The sequence below is a fragment of the Ursus americanus genome, chromosome 14 (assembly GCF_024610735.1).
Source record: "Ursus americanus isolate L20-20 chromosome 14, mUrsAme1.1.p, whole genome shotgun sequence".
Lineage (NCBI taxonomy): Eukaryota > Metazoa > Chordata > Mammalia > Carnivora > Ursidae > Ursus > Ursus americanus.
Genome location: NC_142140.1, coordinates 14,313,864 through 14,330,443, shown reverse-complemented (window position 1 = coordinate 14,330,443; position 16,580 = coordinate 14,313,864). Strand labels below are relative to the sequence as shown.

General features: G+C 38.3%; 1 protein-coding gene across 7 annotated transcripts in view; it reads left to right on the top strand.

Annotated features, from left to right (window-relative positions):
• Window positions 1–16,580, top strand: part of CNTN4 (contactin 4) — an 877,388-nt gene that overhangs the window by 715,355 nt on the left and 145,453 nt on the right. For all 7 annotated transcript variants that reach the window (XM_087866847.1, XM_087866849.1, XM_087866848.1 and 4 more), the window contains 2 exons: window positions 2,619–2,721; window positions 5,273–5,457. In XM_087866847.1, coding sequence (XP_087722973.1) covers window positions 2,619–2,721; window positions 5,273–5,457 — 288 coding nt within the window. The remainder of the gene's footprint in view (window positions 1–2,618; window positions 2,722–5,272; window positions 5,458–16,580) is intronic.

The window sequence follows — 16,580 nt, the reverse complement described above, 5'->3', positions numbered from 1 at the left end:
TAAAATTGGTCAGGTTTTTGTACGTAAATTATACCTCCATAAATGTGTGTGTGTGTGTGTGCGTGTGTGCGCGCGCGCGTGTGTTTTAAAGAAGTCAGGGGTAACATTGAGAACTGAGGCAAAGAGGTTTTGTTGCTATCTGGTCATTTAAAGGCCACTGTGGGCTAGAGAATAGGCCAGACGGTGGAGAAAAAGGATCGTGGAGGAGTGGACTTCGACTCAGGGCCTTGGTACGTAGGAGTTTAGGATGAGCAGAGAACAGGGCAGGGGATCTTCTGCTCTGTCTCTGCATTGCAGTGATATTTCAGTTTCTCAGGAAGAGGTCCTGTGAAATATATTTGCTCCTTGGTATATCTTTCAGAGCTGGGTTAAAGAAACCTAGTGTGTATGAATGTTTATAGAAAGAGGAGGCAGGGGGAATCCTGATCACTACTGAAACAGCCTTGCCCCTTGTATTTTAACATCATTGTCTCATCTCCGTCCCACACACGATACACTGCAATGCAGACTGTTTTGATTTCCTGGGAGCACAAAAGACCTCTTTTTCTCGAAGCAATTCTTTTTTTAATTAACACTGCTCTTGGAGTACATAACCACACACACAGCACTAAAAGGTGTTAACTTGTTCCTGCGTTCATAGTCATACTACTGATATTTATGGGACGATGAGTCAGCCGTGCGCTGTTAGTTAGCAAGTTCAGCAGCTGTGTGCGAATGCCGTCATAAGCAAGCGCCACTTCTTTACCAGCCCAGCTTTGTGGCAAATGCTCAAAGAAAGGCCAACCCAAATTTAAGTGCAAGAGAACTCAGACTGGCCAAAAAGGAAAGGATGGTTTTGAATCTAAATGTGGCAAGCTTGGATTTAGTGTATTTGAATCTAGTTTTGTAGTGTTATTCACTGCAGTGGTGAGAGGCCATAATAAAAGAGGAATCCGGGACCAGAGTTGCAACCCAGAACACTAACTAGTTTGTTGTAAAACTGAAGACAAAGTGCTTTGAGATTACAGCCTTGCTTACAAAAGGAAAAGACAGATTAGGACTGATGTTAATTCTGGGAGAAGTGGTTTAGAGTCTTTTTTTTTTTTTTTAAGATGCATTTATTTTAGAGAGAGAGAGCACACACACACACATAGTGGGGAGGGGTAAGAGGAGAGGGAGAGAGAAACTTTGGCAGACTCCCCACTGAGCCAAGAGCCCGACATGGGTCTCAATTCCATGATCCTGATATCATGACCTGAGCCCAGACCAAGAGTCGAGCACTTAACCGACTGTATCACTGGGTGCCCCTATTTAGAGTCCTTTTGAGAATAGGTTGCTAGCTACAGATCCTCTCTGTGGGAAAGTATGCATCCATGGATGCCAAGATTAAAAAATGCCCAAATAACTCATTTCAAAGGTCCCTTCCAAATCTAATCCTCCCTGTCATTCTATGAAAGGAAAAAACCAGTTATGTTCAACTTTGCACTTTGGATGACATACCTCATGGCAAATCTGACTAGACAGCTATGTCATTGACTGTGCTGATTTTCCTTTGACACATTAAGGAAATCCCCCTGATGCTTCCCAAACATTAAAGCTGCAGATGAAAAGGATAGCCTCTGCAAAATGAGTGGGATTATTTCTCTCTGTCATTGTACCTGTCCTCATCCATTCCATGCATTCCTGAGGGATTCACCTCAGTCTTTTTTTCTGTAACTATGGAAAACCTAAAAGAGAGGTGAAATAGAGGATGCTATCATTTCTTAGTAAGTTAGGTAATTCCAAACTTTGTACTGGCACAGCTGAAGCAGAGACCATGGAAAAGGACTAGAAATTGAATAGAAATAAATGTATTTGATCAATTAGAGCAATGGGAGATGGGGTCAAGATGTGTTGATAAGAAATAATTGATAAGTCATTAGTGATAAAGTATGGACTTAGATTGTTAGGTTGTGTTACCTTGACAACAATCGTACATTTTCTAGGATATGGGAAAATGGGAGAATATGACCTTCAAAGTAAACATGCCATTAGGAAGGTGGGTATAATTTTGAGATTATTTTCTGTAGTTGCTTCCTACTGTCTTTTTTACATTGGTTCAGAATACAATAATACTGGCATTCGGTGTTACCTTTGTGCACTAATTTATGATTAATTCAAATTGGTGTTGAAAGTGAATGATAAAGTAATTCACGGTCACAAATTGATTATTCAGATTTTTTTTTTCTTATATAGACATAATAAAGCATGGAAGTATTTTTTTGAATACTTAAAATTTTTCTGCAGTATGTTTTCAAAAAGATAATTTATTTGATTTTCCTGGTGACTTGGACTTTTTCTCTCCCGTCCTTTTTTGGTCCATGCCTGCCTTAAAAAAAAAAAAGGTTTTTTGATAAGTGAAGTTCTATGCACAGAGAATTTGATCCTAGGCAGATGGTATGGCACTGTGATACAAAATTTCCCCTAGCAGTAACTGGGAGAAGAGCCACAATTCAAGGCTGGTTAGAGATAGAACCAACTTTAAATGAAGAAATTAATTGTGCACGTAATGATATATGAGAGCATCCTACATTAACAAAAAAACACTCACATACATTTTAAAAGAACGTCAAAGACTTAGTTCCTTTGTTTATTCACAGGGGTGATGGGCGAATATGAGCCAAAAATAGAAGTGCACTTCCCAGAAACAGTGCCGACGGCCAAAGGAACAACAGTGAGGCTGGAGTGCTTTGCCTTAGGAAAGTAAGTTCTGGTTTCTCTTCCATCTTGTCCTCCCTTCAGCTGGGGCAGGTAGAGAATTGTATTTGCACTGTTCACAGGGATGGTTTCTGAGGTGACCTAAAAGCAAGACAGGCCTTTCTTGTTGTAATTCTATGTATGCATCTTTGATTCTGCCCTCTCACCGTGGAGAGGGGATGTGTAATGGCGCAAGGGAGATTAGGCTGCCACAATTGACGTGGCCACAAAAGAGAAGAGAATGGGCAATTCTGAAAAAGTATTTTGTTCTATTATTGTGACCTGTAATGTGCACGCTGTCTAACCCAGAATGACAGGAAAACAATGGCCTTCATTTGAGGTACATTCAAGCTGACTATTTGGGAAAATATGGACTTTCATTCTGGCTCTAGTTTACAGAGGATACATCAAACTTTTCTTGAATTTCTTTCTAAATTATCAGTCTCTTCTCTCTACTTTGGATTTCCTTCTGTTCTGGCTAAAGATAGGTAAGATCTTATATCTGAAAATTATTCACAACTTTATTATTAAGTCTGTGGAGTGATAAGCCTACTTGGAATCCGATTAGCCTTTCCATAAAGCATCTTTCAGAGGCCACAAAGAAAATGAAAAACAGATCAGTTAAGATTTTCCCAGTGACCCTGAATAAAGGGTTTGGCATAAATGATACACACTATCATCTGAAATGAGAATTTTTAGATCACCTATGGATTTTAATGATTAATATTAATCTCTATACCCAACCCCTTGTCTCCGGCTAGCCCATTGTAACTCCCCATCCTCTCCCTGTGCCCCAGTGTTGACTAAGGCAACAACACTAGCCTGTGCTCAATCCCTCTATCAGCACCTAATCTGTTTCTGTATATTTTTTTGCATTTTACACCAACCATAGAAGAAAGATGTTCCTTTTTATCGTTGTATTTTCAGCTCTCATGAAAGTATTCTTTTGGTTTCCATGTTTTGAAGTCAGGGCAGTGTAAGCTACAATGGCATCTTTGGCACAATACAATACAGTGATAAATTTTATATCCTGAAAACTTACCACATTAAATAAACTATGACATATCTGTAGGACTGAACACTGTACAGACATTAAAAGTCAAGTCGTAAAGCAACATATGAGCAGAGAAAATACCCATGATTTATTGCTAAGAGACTAAAGGCAGATTGCTAAACAGTATAACATGACCCCATTTTTTTATTTTAAATATATACATTGGGAGACGCAATCCAGGGAAAAGGTGAAAACGGATAGCTGGATAGGCTAGGTATAAATTTGGTAAACTATGCAAGGTGACACCTTGAAAAATCTTTTTTGGAAAAAGAACAAAATTCACATCGTTCATACTTCAAAGGGGGATATGAATTAAACTCTATTCACACTGCTTGAATGGCACTGGAATAAAAACAAAAGACCCAAATTGGGCTCCTCCAGTCTACACAGAAATGTTTGGGTACGCATATCCAGCTGCCAAAACACATCATCATTGCCCACTTAAGAGCAGGAAGACTATGTCTAAGTACAGTTATTTGTAGAGGCATGTATTAAGTGTATATCTCATCAAATGTAAAGGCACCCGTAATGTACTTTTGATAGAGCCCTTTCTGCATTTTGAGTTAGTGTCTGTTGAATTAACTTAAATTGTTCTAAAACAAGTATAGTAGAATTGATGGCTTTAATTTTTTAAATACCATCTCAGGTTTTCCAGAGAAGATTAGCAAGTCTTTAGCCTAATTACTTCTCTGTGTGTGTTTTTTGTGAAAAATAAATAAGTAAATAATTGTATCCCCTGGTAGGAAGCTGCAGTCTTAAAAGCTGTGGTTAGCTTGCTAAACCATTGATTTGCAGACTCAATGATGCCCTCCTTGCAATTTAAGATGTGTTCTCACAGTTATGGCTGTAGGATGATAGATGCCTTGAGAGTACATAAAGACCCCACAGATGGCTTCTTTCCTTATCTTACTATTTTAAGTGAAATTTCCCCAAACCACTCTCCTAGCAAACGGCTGCTATAAGTTGGTAAGGTTCTACAGAGAATGTTCCAAGGGACAGAAAGTCGAGGCTACCAGTTTCTTCTTTCCTAACTCTAAAAACTGACACAATATCACTTATGTCTTATTTAAATAATCAAAGTGGTCAAAACCCAGCAGATTTAAGGCAGAGGACCTCATGTGGGAAGAATGTGAAAGAATTTGCAGTCATCTTCAGTCTGACACATTTGTGCATGGACATTTTTCTTTTCATATTTATGATTTAGGAAAAAAAACAGTTATACTAAAACATAATAAGCATATAAAATCTGGTTTTTTAGTGATAATATTACATATTTTTATTTAAGGTTAAGAAAGGTTATGTGATTCTAAGAAAAACAATATATAAATAGTAATACTAGAAATGTGGATATGGCTAAAATCATAAAGTGATATGTGAATGAATAAAGTTAGGGGAATACTAAGGCAAGCTTAGATAGAAGAAAGGGGTTATGGGAAGCGTAAGTTCAAATAAAAGATACAGTTTTCTCTAATTTGATGCACTCCTTTTTATTCTCACTATCAGTCCAGTACCAACTATTATCTGGAGAAGAGCTGATGGAAAGCCTATAGCAAGGAAAGCAAGAAGACACAAGTCAAATGGAATTCTTGAGATCCCCAATTTTCAGCAAGAAGATGCTGGTTTATATGAATGTGTGGCTGAAAATTCAAGAGGGAAAAATGTAGCAAGGGGACAGCTGACTTTTTATGGTAAGTTTGCATTTCCAATTTATCATTTGTCATGCTACAGACCTTGGTATTAAAAGCATAAACGGGGAGGTATGCATTCAGGCTTTTCAGAAAAGATTTTGTAAAATAGGACTGTGTAAAACTCTAGGTTTGCTGCTCATTAGCTTATCTGGGGTGATTCTGGGTGTGGAGAGTGAGGGTGGGGGGCAAAGACGTTGACAGAGCAGAGAGGAAGAAATCAGGCTGAGGTGTTTGGGAGATAGGTATTAGTGGGAATGCACTTGCAAAGGAGGTGTTTTTCTTCTTGTCATCAGGCTGTAAACCTGACACAGGAAAGCTTTTGTGATTCCTTCTCCTGGTGTATTTCTTTTTAAACTGTGTGCTTTTCTTCTTTGAATTTTGATTTGGGGCTCATGTTAATTCTTTGTAATTGCTTCTATTTGATAGCAATTTAATGTGGTACCATGAACATTTCAAAATGCACACTCCCCAAATTTAGTTCCTATCAGAGTGCAGCGTGACAAATCTCTCTCACCCCAAAGACTTTTCATGTGCAGCTGCTCCTATTCCAATCAAATCGTCGGCATTGATCCAAACATAATATAAATGTAAAACTGCTAGCACGTGGTCATCAATTTAGCCAATCTTGGAAAGTCTGTGAGGGTATCGATTTGAAATCCAAAAAGGGATTTCATTGGATAGGCATTTTGAAAGCAAATTGAGTTCTGCCAAATTGGAACATGTCTGAATCCCATCTTTCTGGGATATTGGAAATAACTATTGTAGATTGATAATTATTCAAAAATAGTTTAAATATACAACGATGAATATTAAAATGCTGTGAGTAGCTCTTCAGGGGCAAGTTGTAGCAAAAGTTTTAAGTGTTCTTATTTTTTACAATAACAGATACCACCAAAGTCTATTTATTTCACTAATTCTTCTTCCAAAGCATTTGGTTTTAAGATATAGCCAAAGATTTTGTTCATTAGTCATAAGATCTTCTTTAGAAACATGATTGGAAACCGACTGGAGATTTTGGGTATCAGCTAGCTTGCAGGGAACTCCCGCACATGACCTTCAGGATTTAGAACTCACATACCTGATATATCCAGGGTGGCAGGTGAGCATACATGGTTCTAGAAACCGTTTCACATGATGACCTGGGCAACAGTTGTTTGAATAAATTTACACACTCCATTAATCATTCATGTTTCTTCAACAGTTATAAAGACCTAATTACTCGCACGAAATGATGGACTTGATATTTGACCTTGGCTCTTTCTTAACCTGTGGTAGTTGATACCTTATTTGATTGTTTGAAAAGCAAAAGACTCTATAGTTCATTGACTGAAAAAACTTAGGACCAAAAGCTACATATTTGTTTAGTGAGATAAAATTGATATATTTTTCAAGTGTTTAGGGTACATTTTTCTCAAGAGCATAGTAATGATTTCTTATGTCAGGTAAGGACAACCTGAAACTATTCAGGTAAATGGCCAGTGTTTTCTCTTTTTTATTAGCTGAATAATTTAGTTGTGGTTGTTCCGAAGTGTTATTTGAGTTGCTCAACTAATTGAATAAAGTCATTTTAGCTTTCGTGATTTTCTTTTAAGTGAGGTATCTGTTTTTGTTACGAAAGTATAAAATGTTCTGTAACCAGGAGTTGGTATAGTGCTTTCTAGTGGGTCAAAGTTTTCCTCCGCTAGAAAAAGAATACTCCAGAGTTACTGTTCTGGAGAATCAAGCTTGTCACTGGCCCTCAGCCTTGTGCAGTAAAATGGTTTTTTTCTTCAGGGATCCTGCCCTGGAGATGAAAATCAAGTTCTAACAGTGTTTCCCTTTTAAATGGAGTTATCTGCATCCATGCATGGGGGAAAAAGCGGAATGAAATCTGCCTGCTTTCTGAAGATAACTCAGCTTTTTTCTCAGTTGTCAACCACCCTTGATATTAGAAGCTTGTCAGATCAGTTGAGTTTAATAGCACTTGGCTGTTGCATCTATGTTTATTCTTTTGTTTTTCTTCAACTAGCATATCAGTGACACAGAAATTATCGAACTGTTTTCATTGTCACAGGAGAGATTAATTATACAAAAGTGCTTGGCTATCATTTTTTTTCTCTTATATTTTTGGTCTCTATTGGGTTTTCCCAATGCTGAGTCCCTAATATCCAGCTGTCTAGATCTCCAATTTAAATGAGTTATTATAATTAAAATCACTGTGTAGATCACAAAAGGGGAGAAAATAGCCCCAGTCACTTATCCATGAACATTCTGTCTTTGTTGACAAGAGAATTTCTTACAACATTAAGATGTGCTATGCTCAGGGATTATAAACCATGGGTCTGAGTTTGGAAACCTGCTTGTCTTTTTATGGTTCCAACTGTTTATTCTGTTCATCAAGTCTCCACTTCAACAACCACAGGTGTACTGCCTTCTCATCTGGCTTAGCAAAACGGCCATTTTTCTCATCTTACACTGGAACCATTTAACCTTCCTCCAAAGGCCTGCTGGACATGGTTCCATTCTTCCCATCTTCCCTGTGTCAAAAGGATAGCAGCCCCTATTCCTGGTTGGAGTGCTCCCACTATAGCTCTATCTTTATGTTAGCATGTGCTACTCATGTTTGGGCTGTGTGAAGAATTAAATCTAGTTCAGACATAAAACATTTTTTTTTATATAAAGATTTTTTATTTATTTATTTATTCGACAGAGATAGAGACAGCCAGTGAGAGAGGGAACACAAGCAGGGGGAGTGGGAGAGGAAGAAGCAGGCTCCCAGCGGAGGAGCCTGATGTGGGGCTCGATCCCACAACGCTGGGATCACGCCCTGAGCCGAAGGCAAATGCTTAACCTCTGTGCCACCCAGGCGCCCCTCAGACATAAAACATTTTACCCTACCGTGTCTTTCCAATTTATTTTTGCCATGACTTATAGTTGACCAGGGAGGTCTAGTTTTTGTTTTGTTATTTTGTTGTTGTTGTTGTTGTTGTTGTTGTTGTTGTTTTGAGTGTAGTTGACACGCGATGTTATCTTAGTTTCAGGTATGGGATACAGCGGCTAGATAAGTTTATACATTATACAGTGTAGTCTAGTTTTAATCTGCTCTTTCAGACATTTTTCAGCATAAAAAAGTTTCTACAAAAAGATCTGTAATTTTCAAGAGTAAAATACAATAAATCTTTGTTGCTAAAGGTAGAAATTTTTCAGGAATTTTAATATATTATTAATTTGTTCAACAACTATTTTCTTCATTGTCTGCTGTATTGTGGCAGCAAAGACAGTGAAAGAATTCACCCAATTTATAACAAAGGAGATAGAAATTTACTGAACACACTGCAAGGGAGCAGCAGGCAGGACAGCAAAGGAGAGAATGTCTGCCATGAGGCAGTGGTGAGGGGCGTGAGGGTGAAGTGAGGGACTGTGGGAACATATGGAATCTTCCCTTTTTTGGTAATCTTAGGAACTTCGGCTTGTTGTAATTGGTCAGTTAGGGCCTATGACTATTTCAGGGTGGGTAGCTTGAGGATCCTGTTTGCGTTCAGCTTGATGGTCACCCTGGGCCCTTTTGACTTGTGCAAGTTTCCATTGCTTGAGCCTGTTGCCTAAAGAGGTCTCTATACCTATGGTAGGCAGTGGTAGGCCGTACAAATCTCTGCCCTCAAGGAACTTGTATTCTACTAGAAGTTGAAGACAATATACTATTAAGCAAATAAATGAGCTAGAAAATTTCATATTGTGGTAAGAATTATGGAGAAAATAATCAGGATGATATGACAGAAAATAACAAGGAGGAGGGGAAAGTCTTCATAAAATAAGGTAGTCAGGGAAGACTAGTCTGAGAATTGAACTGTGAGCTGAAACCTAAAGGATAAGAAAGAGCCAGACTTTCAAGGGAAGTGCATCCCAGGCAGAAGATAAGGAATTGCAAAGGCCCCAAGACAGGAAATTACTTGACATGCTTGAGCTGCCTCAAGGAAGCCAATATAACTAAATCATGGTGAGAAAGGGCAAAAAGTTTTGAAAAATAGGGGGGGTGACAGATACCTTACAAGCCAGGCACAGAGTTTGGGTTTTATTTTGAGTATAATGGGAAACCATTTTAAGCAGGGAAATGACTCAATATGATTCATGTCTTTAGAGACCACTCTGGTTGCTTTGTGGTGAATAGATTATGGGGAACCAAGAGCAAAAGCAGGGCAGCCAGTCAGGGAGCCATCTAGGTGAGATGTTGGTGGCTAGGACTTAAGGAAAATAAATGGAGAGACTTAAGATATATTTTAAAGTTAGAGCCAATTAAACTTATTCTTACAAACTCAGTGTGTAGATGGAACTACTTCCCAAAGAGATTATGTTTTAAGCTGATTTAAGTTTACATAGTAAGAAGCAGAGCTAGATTCCAAATGCCATGCTTGAGGTTCTTGTATTTGAGTGAGCATTAGAATACCATGGAAAATTTATTAAAATACTGAATGTCGGGCCCTGTGCAGAGGTCCTGATTGTGTAGGACTGGGGCAGGACCTGAGAATTTGCATTTTTTATAAGCTATACTTCAGTAATGCTGTCACAGCCTGTCTAGAGTCCACACTGTGAGAACCATTGCTCTGTGCTAAGCTGTTTGCAAGTGGCAGAGTGAAGCAGAGATGAAAGTACGTGCAAGGTGTTCCTGGTTCTCCACAAAGCTCACAGCTTGCTGTCACATCAGGTATTGCAGCCAGTCTACATAGAGAAAATAGAATGAGAGTGCTAAAGTAATTATCTTTGAGGAAGGGAAAGGAAAGTATAAAATGGGTTTAATTCACTTGATAATTACTCATTTTTTCTACCTCATTGTGTCTGTATAGTCACTTCCTTTCTTTCACAAATAGACCTATAGTATTATATAGTCATCATTTAGAAGAATGAAGTGTGAACTAAAAGAACCTGATATTTTTAATACCTTTTGTATTTCTCCTATAGGTAACACGTGTTAAGAGAGTACAATCGTCATATTTCCATTAGGAAATAGAGAGTATAATATTTTTTTTTAAAGATTTTATTTATTTATTCGACAGAGATAGAGACAGCCAGCGAGAGAGAGAACACAAGCAGGGGAAGTGGGAGAGGGAGAAGCAGGCTCCCAGCAAAGGAGCCTGATGTGGGGCTCGATCCCAGAACACCGGGATCACGCCCTGAGCCGAAGGCAGACGCTTAACCGCTGTGCCACCCAGGCGCCCCGAGAGTATAGTATTTGAGCAGGTTATAATTCATAGAATCCTGTCACATTTGAACTGGAAGGGACTATTGGGGCCAACCCTTTGATTTTTATAAGCAAAGAAAATAAAGCCCAGAGACATAAAATAACTTACCCAAGATCATACAGTGAGTGATAATCAGAGCTATGACTAGACCTGCTTTTTCTGTTATACTGCATGTTACTTTTCCTACCAAGAAGACATTTTAATTTAATAGGTAAGGGAGAAATTCACTAATCATCCAGATACTTTTTCTGCATATTTTCCACAACCGGCGTCATAAAATGAAAACATCCAGATGAACAGTTGACTTTCTCACTTCCTATTTTCTAAGATAATCAACTGATTATTGAGTCCCAAAGAGCTCTTTTTATTTTCCTTTCCAAATTACATATTTAGTTGTATGTCTAGACCTTGTATGCTATGGTCCTTTGGCTCAAATGGCAAAACTGTAGGCTTGATGACTCTGCAAACAATGTTTGAGTATCTCTAAGGTCATCAATAAGTGAACACAGAGCATCATGCAGCATAGCATACTAATTTTCCCCCGGATATGCTACGTATATGTGATCACTAGATAATATTCAGCCCTACGAAGTGGCTTAAAGGGCATAGTGACCAAAAAATGAACACAGCAGGTAAGGTGATTTCACAGTAGAACAACAGTCTGCTTAATTGTCCTGGACAGAAATGATAAGGAGACCCTCAGTTTCCCTCACTGTCACTTAAAATAAAGTCAACAATAAAATGGCTTGCTGCAGTTCTTCAAGAGAACATAGTATAAATTATGGCCAGTGGGAAATGATACAGAAGTAGGGTCATGAGATCCTTAGCCCAAGAGAAGCTTCAGATGAGGGAAGAAAAAGTCATGTCAAGGACAACATATTGAAATACAATTCAATTCCCTTACTCTATATTGTCATAGAAAGCAGAGGTGCTATTACGGTTTTTATCCAGCAAGCAATGCTGTTTAAGTATACTTGTGGCAAGTTTTACATAAGTGGATTCATTTATCTGCAAGTTTCTGTGCTTGTCTAAAGTAGGAGTTCTCACACCTTTGGTTTCAGACCCCTTTTTACCTTTAAAAATTATTAAATACTCCAAAGAGTTTTTGCTTATGTGGGTTATATCTACCAATATATACCATATTAGAAATTAAAACTGAAAATTTAATTTAGTAATTTCTGTATTTTAAAATGACAACATGTTAACATAATTAACATATTTTAAGAAACTGACTGTATTTTTCCCCAAAAATGAATGAGAAAGTGGGCATTGCTTATGTTTTTGCAAATCTCTTTAATGTCTGTCTTAACAGAAGAAAGCTGGACTCTTACATGTGCTCCACTAGCCAGGCTGTCGTGATGTATTACTTTGCTTGAAGTATATGAAGAAAATCTGATCTCATACAGTAGAGATAGTTGGAAGGAAAAGATCTTATGGGCTCTCTGAAAGAGACCTGGGGAACCCCAGTGGTCCTGAGGCCACACTTTGAGAGACACAAGTCCAAAAGAATGCTCCCATCATCACTGATGGCAGGGTTGAACATATTTTTGAGAGCCTATAGATAAAGCATGGATGTTGGAGGCCAGCAAGCCTGTGTGACCATCCTAACTGAACCACTTTCTGAATCGAGACCTTAATATTTCTGGGCCTCATCTATAAAATGAGGATAATTCTGTTTAGCCTACAGGTTATTATAAGGTTGAGAAATAACATGTATAAAGTGATGCTGATGAGATACTCCATAAATACACAGTGTCAATGCTTGGTAATATTTTGCTCGGAAGGTAGAGAGGGGAGGGAGAAAGGGATAAATTCAACTCAGTAAGAGCAGATTCTGAGAATTACTAGGTAGTAATTAAGTTGAAAATTAAAAGGAAATTAATCCATGTTAGGCTAGAATAATAGCTTGGTTTTCTTGGGTAGAAGTGGGCTTAGTGAACCAAGCTCAAGGCCTTACAAAAACAATACAAGGGATGGCACAAAATAGGCTGTTTGTTCCAAATGAACAGTATGTATTCACAAGGACTATAATTGGAAGATCAGGGAAGACTTCATGGAGGAGGTGTTTCTTCAGAGTAAAAATAGGTTAGGAATGAATTAGAAGAGAATACTCCAAAAAGAAAAAGTGGTAAGAACAAAAGTTTGAAGAGGAACTGGCTTATTGGACTTGAGGACAAAGAAGACCCTTATTTGACAGGGTCTATGCATTCACTGGGCATAGTTCACTGCGCATACAACTTTATACAACATATAGTTGGAGAGAAAGTAAGAGAACTGGGTAGAACCAGGTGACAGAGTACTGTAAATATTAGCCTAAAAATATGAAATGATGATAATGTTCTCTTAGTATGTATAACGTTTACAACATACAAAACACATTCACAAATCTTGTCCATTATGTCACACACGGATTATTTCCTACAATCTTATGCATTGTATTTATTAGTGAATACCTATTAGTAGAAATGTGCTCGATTGCCCTCTAGTATGCCTTCCCAGTAGTTGGCTTTTATCTTTTTTTTTTTTTAAGATTTTATTTATGTATTTGACAGAGACAGAGACAGCCAGCGAGAGAGGGAACACAAGCAGGAGGAGTGGGAGAGGAAGAAGCAGACTCGTAGTGGAGGAGCCTGATGTGGGGCTCGATCCCAGAACGCCGGGATCACGCCCTGAGCTGAAGGCAGACGCTTAACCGCTATGCCACCCAGGCGCCCCTGGCTTTTATCTTTTATGCAGAGTTTGTCATTGTTACCTGTGAGAGAGTTGGCCAGAGGCAAAAGTGCAGTATAGAGGTAAAGAGACCCTAAACAGGAGTGCCTGAGTAAAACACAAATGAACTGTGAACCCAGGAGATCCAGGAATTCAGTTGGTTCAAGATGTAATCTAAAGACAACATGTTAAAGTTAGAAGAGACTTCAGACACTGTCAGGTTCAAACTCACCTCAATTTAAATGAGAAAACAAGCTTTCGATCTCCAGGCTCCAAATCCAAGCTGCTTCTTACAAAGCAAGATTTACATGGCTTCAGCATAGTATTTTTCAAAGTGCATGTGTTGTTTAATCATAAAGTTCCTTTTTTTTTTTTACATACAATTCTCAATATTTAAAACAAAGCAAGGCTTCTCTAGTTGAAGACAATACCTCCCCAGAACCCTCAGAGCTCCACAGAATTGAATTGGAAAGCCCCTGCCTTAGGGTGCTTGCCCGCTGTTGTGTGTAGAGTGGATGAGAGCCTGAAGTCAGAAGATAGGGAATCATGAGGGCTGAATGAAGATCAAATGTGCACCCTACCTCAGAACGTATTGACGAGTATTTCTGGTAAAGCTGGTCTTTCCATTCAATGACTTGTGCAAATGGGATGTCAGTGGTTTAAAAGGAGACTGTAAGGGTAAGTTGGAAGACTGTCTACAGTAAGGTTTCAAAATAGTTCAAGTGCCAATGCTGGGAACGTTGGATTGAAGGCGAAGATAATGAGAATATCTCAATGATTTTGTCAACAATCCAAATTTCGAGGCTGGAGATAAAATTTGGGAAGCAGCTGTATGCATAGGTGGTAAATTGAAGCCAAGTAATTATCTTCAGGTTCATAAAACCCACTACCAATGAACTTCTGAAGCGTTGTTAGCCGAACCTCTGCATTCCCTGGAGGTGATTCATCTTCCCCAAGACTGTGTTAGAAACCAGAATAATTTCAAATGGCTACTGGGTCATCTTTCTAATAGTAATTTAAATGCTTTTCTCCAGCCTATCCTTTCTTTTACATTTATAAATTTCTAAGTTCTGAGGCTCAGGATGGCATTTCTTCCTATTAGAAATTTCTGGTTTGGGAGAATCAGAGATCTAGTTACCTTTGAGAATTGTTTGGCCACTAAGTTCAAATTCTATCCATCTACAATATAAATTCTTATTGGATATGATGCTTGCATGATTCCAGTGGCTGAAATACACAACGATTTAGGTCATTTCTGGCAGTTATTGCACAAAAGATTGAAATGAAAAGATTGTTCATTTATCCAAGAGACTAACAGTGTCACAGGTCAAATCCAACACAATCATTTAAACTTATATTTGAATTTGTAGCTTGAGAACAAGACTTGATATGTTTTGTGGGGGGGGATTATTCTGTTTCAAACTTTGAAAGAACATGAATCACCAAAATAGATGATTTAATAAGTGGATGTGATTAATTTTGTTTAATATGTGGGATCTACATGTATTACCCAAAAAGGCACTTAAACATAACTTTCTTTCTGAAATAATAGTGCTATACAACCTGTTCAGGCCTTGTTTAGAGCTATTATTTAGGCATGGAGTCATAAAGCATTGTTGAAACTAGGTGCTAAGGAAATACTATGGGCCCATATGCATTAACCGCCCCACCCCACCAGCCCAAGGAAACCAGGTTTTCTCTCATGTACTAAAATGGGCCGTTTGTTATTCAAAGACTTTGAACTAGGTGACCCAAAGAGATATGAAGAGATGAAAACCATTTCCATCAGACACAGGACTTTATACAAGAAACTCACCCACTTAGATCTGATTCATCCGGTCTAAGTGAGTGGCAGCAGAAGTCTTCACTGTGTGGGCGTTTGCCCGATAGATCTGCAACTGGCATGGTAAAAAGAAAGATTATCTCATTCTTTGCCATTTATATAATTGATACTCTTTTCCTAATCCTGGGTCCTTATCCAGGTATTCACTTCAAAGGGAATATGTTTTTATCATTTCAGTTTTGGTTTCTATGAATTAATTTTACTTTAAAAACAAAGAAAGCAACTGATGATGTTTCACAACTCCTGAGTCAGTTTGTGATTTCACCTTGGCCAGCATTCTTGTCAAGCACCTTAACCTCCATAACCCCGTTGGAAGAGACAGAATGAACACATGGAAGTAATTAGTTAGAACTTTGCAAGGTCTTTTCGCGGTCCTCTCAAGACCCTCGCTTCCCTGCCCCATCTCCTTTTTTTGTGATGGCAAGGTTTTGCTGCCAGCTTTCTATATTTTTGAGAGAAAGCAATGAATAAGCCCAAGTGTTGCAGCAGATCTATGACATTGAAATCTCAGTCTCTGCACGTGGTTTTGATGTTTCCTTTTTGAACTTCAACTTGACATTGCTTCATAAGTTACATTTGCCCTTCCATTTATTTTTCCCTCAATCTCTTTGAAAAGTTTGGCTTAGTTGTTAATATTCCACATAGATTTCTGTAGCTTTTCTTGTTTGCTTTGTTTTCGTGGACTCTGTGGGGGGTAAATATTCAGCAGGTTGAATGTGAAATCAGGCACACAACTGCCATTAGCCCTATCAGGGTTACACATCAAATTCTCCAAGCAGAGAACAGAAAAGGTATCTACCTTTTGAGCTCCCTTTGCATTAGCAGCAGGAAGATATAGAACAATGACAGACTTGCAGCTCTTTCAAGGATGAAGGTTATAACCTTCCATTCAAGTTAATGCTTGTTGATGTTATAACTTTTTTTTTTTAAATCGACCCTTTCAGCCTCCCCTCATACGCAGCAATGCATCATCCCCATCAGTAGAGGATTTGTAAAATTGTGTTTTGCTCCTTGAAAAGCGTGCAATTGCTTGAAGATAGAAAAAGGAGAAAGCAACATTTATTCAGGGACTTAGAGACCTCTGCTGGTTAAGTGACTTGTTGAGTGTTTTTCTAGTTTTGTTTATTAGTAGGTAGGTAAGATAGACAGCTTAGCCTCCACACTAGTAATTTCCTTTTGAATTAAATTATAGCTGATTTGAAGCCTCACTAAATGAAGATACTGAGGTCAAGTCAGCTAAGAGACATGTTAAGAATATTGAGTAGCATCTTCTAATTAAATACTGATAACACTTCTAACTATTAAGTTTATATTGGTAGACATTACCCTATAGAAATGCCCTGTGAGAAGAAAAC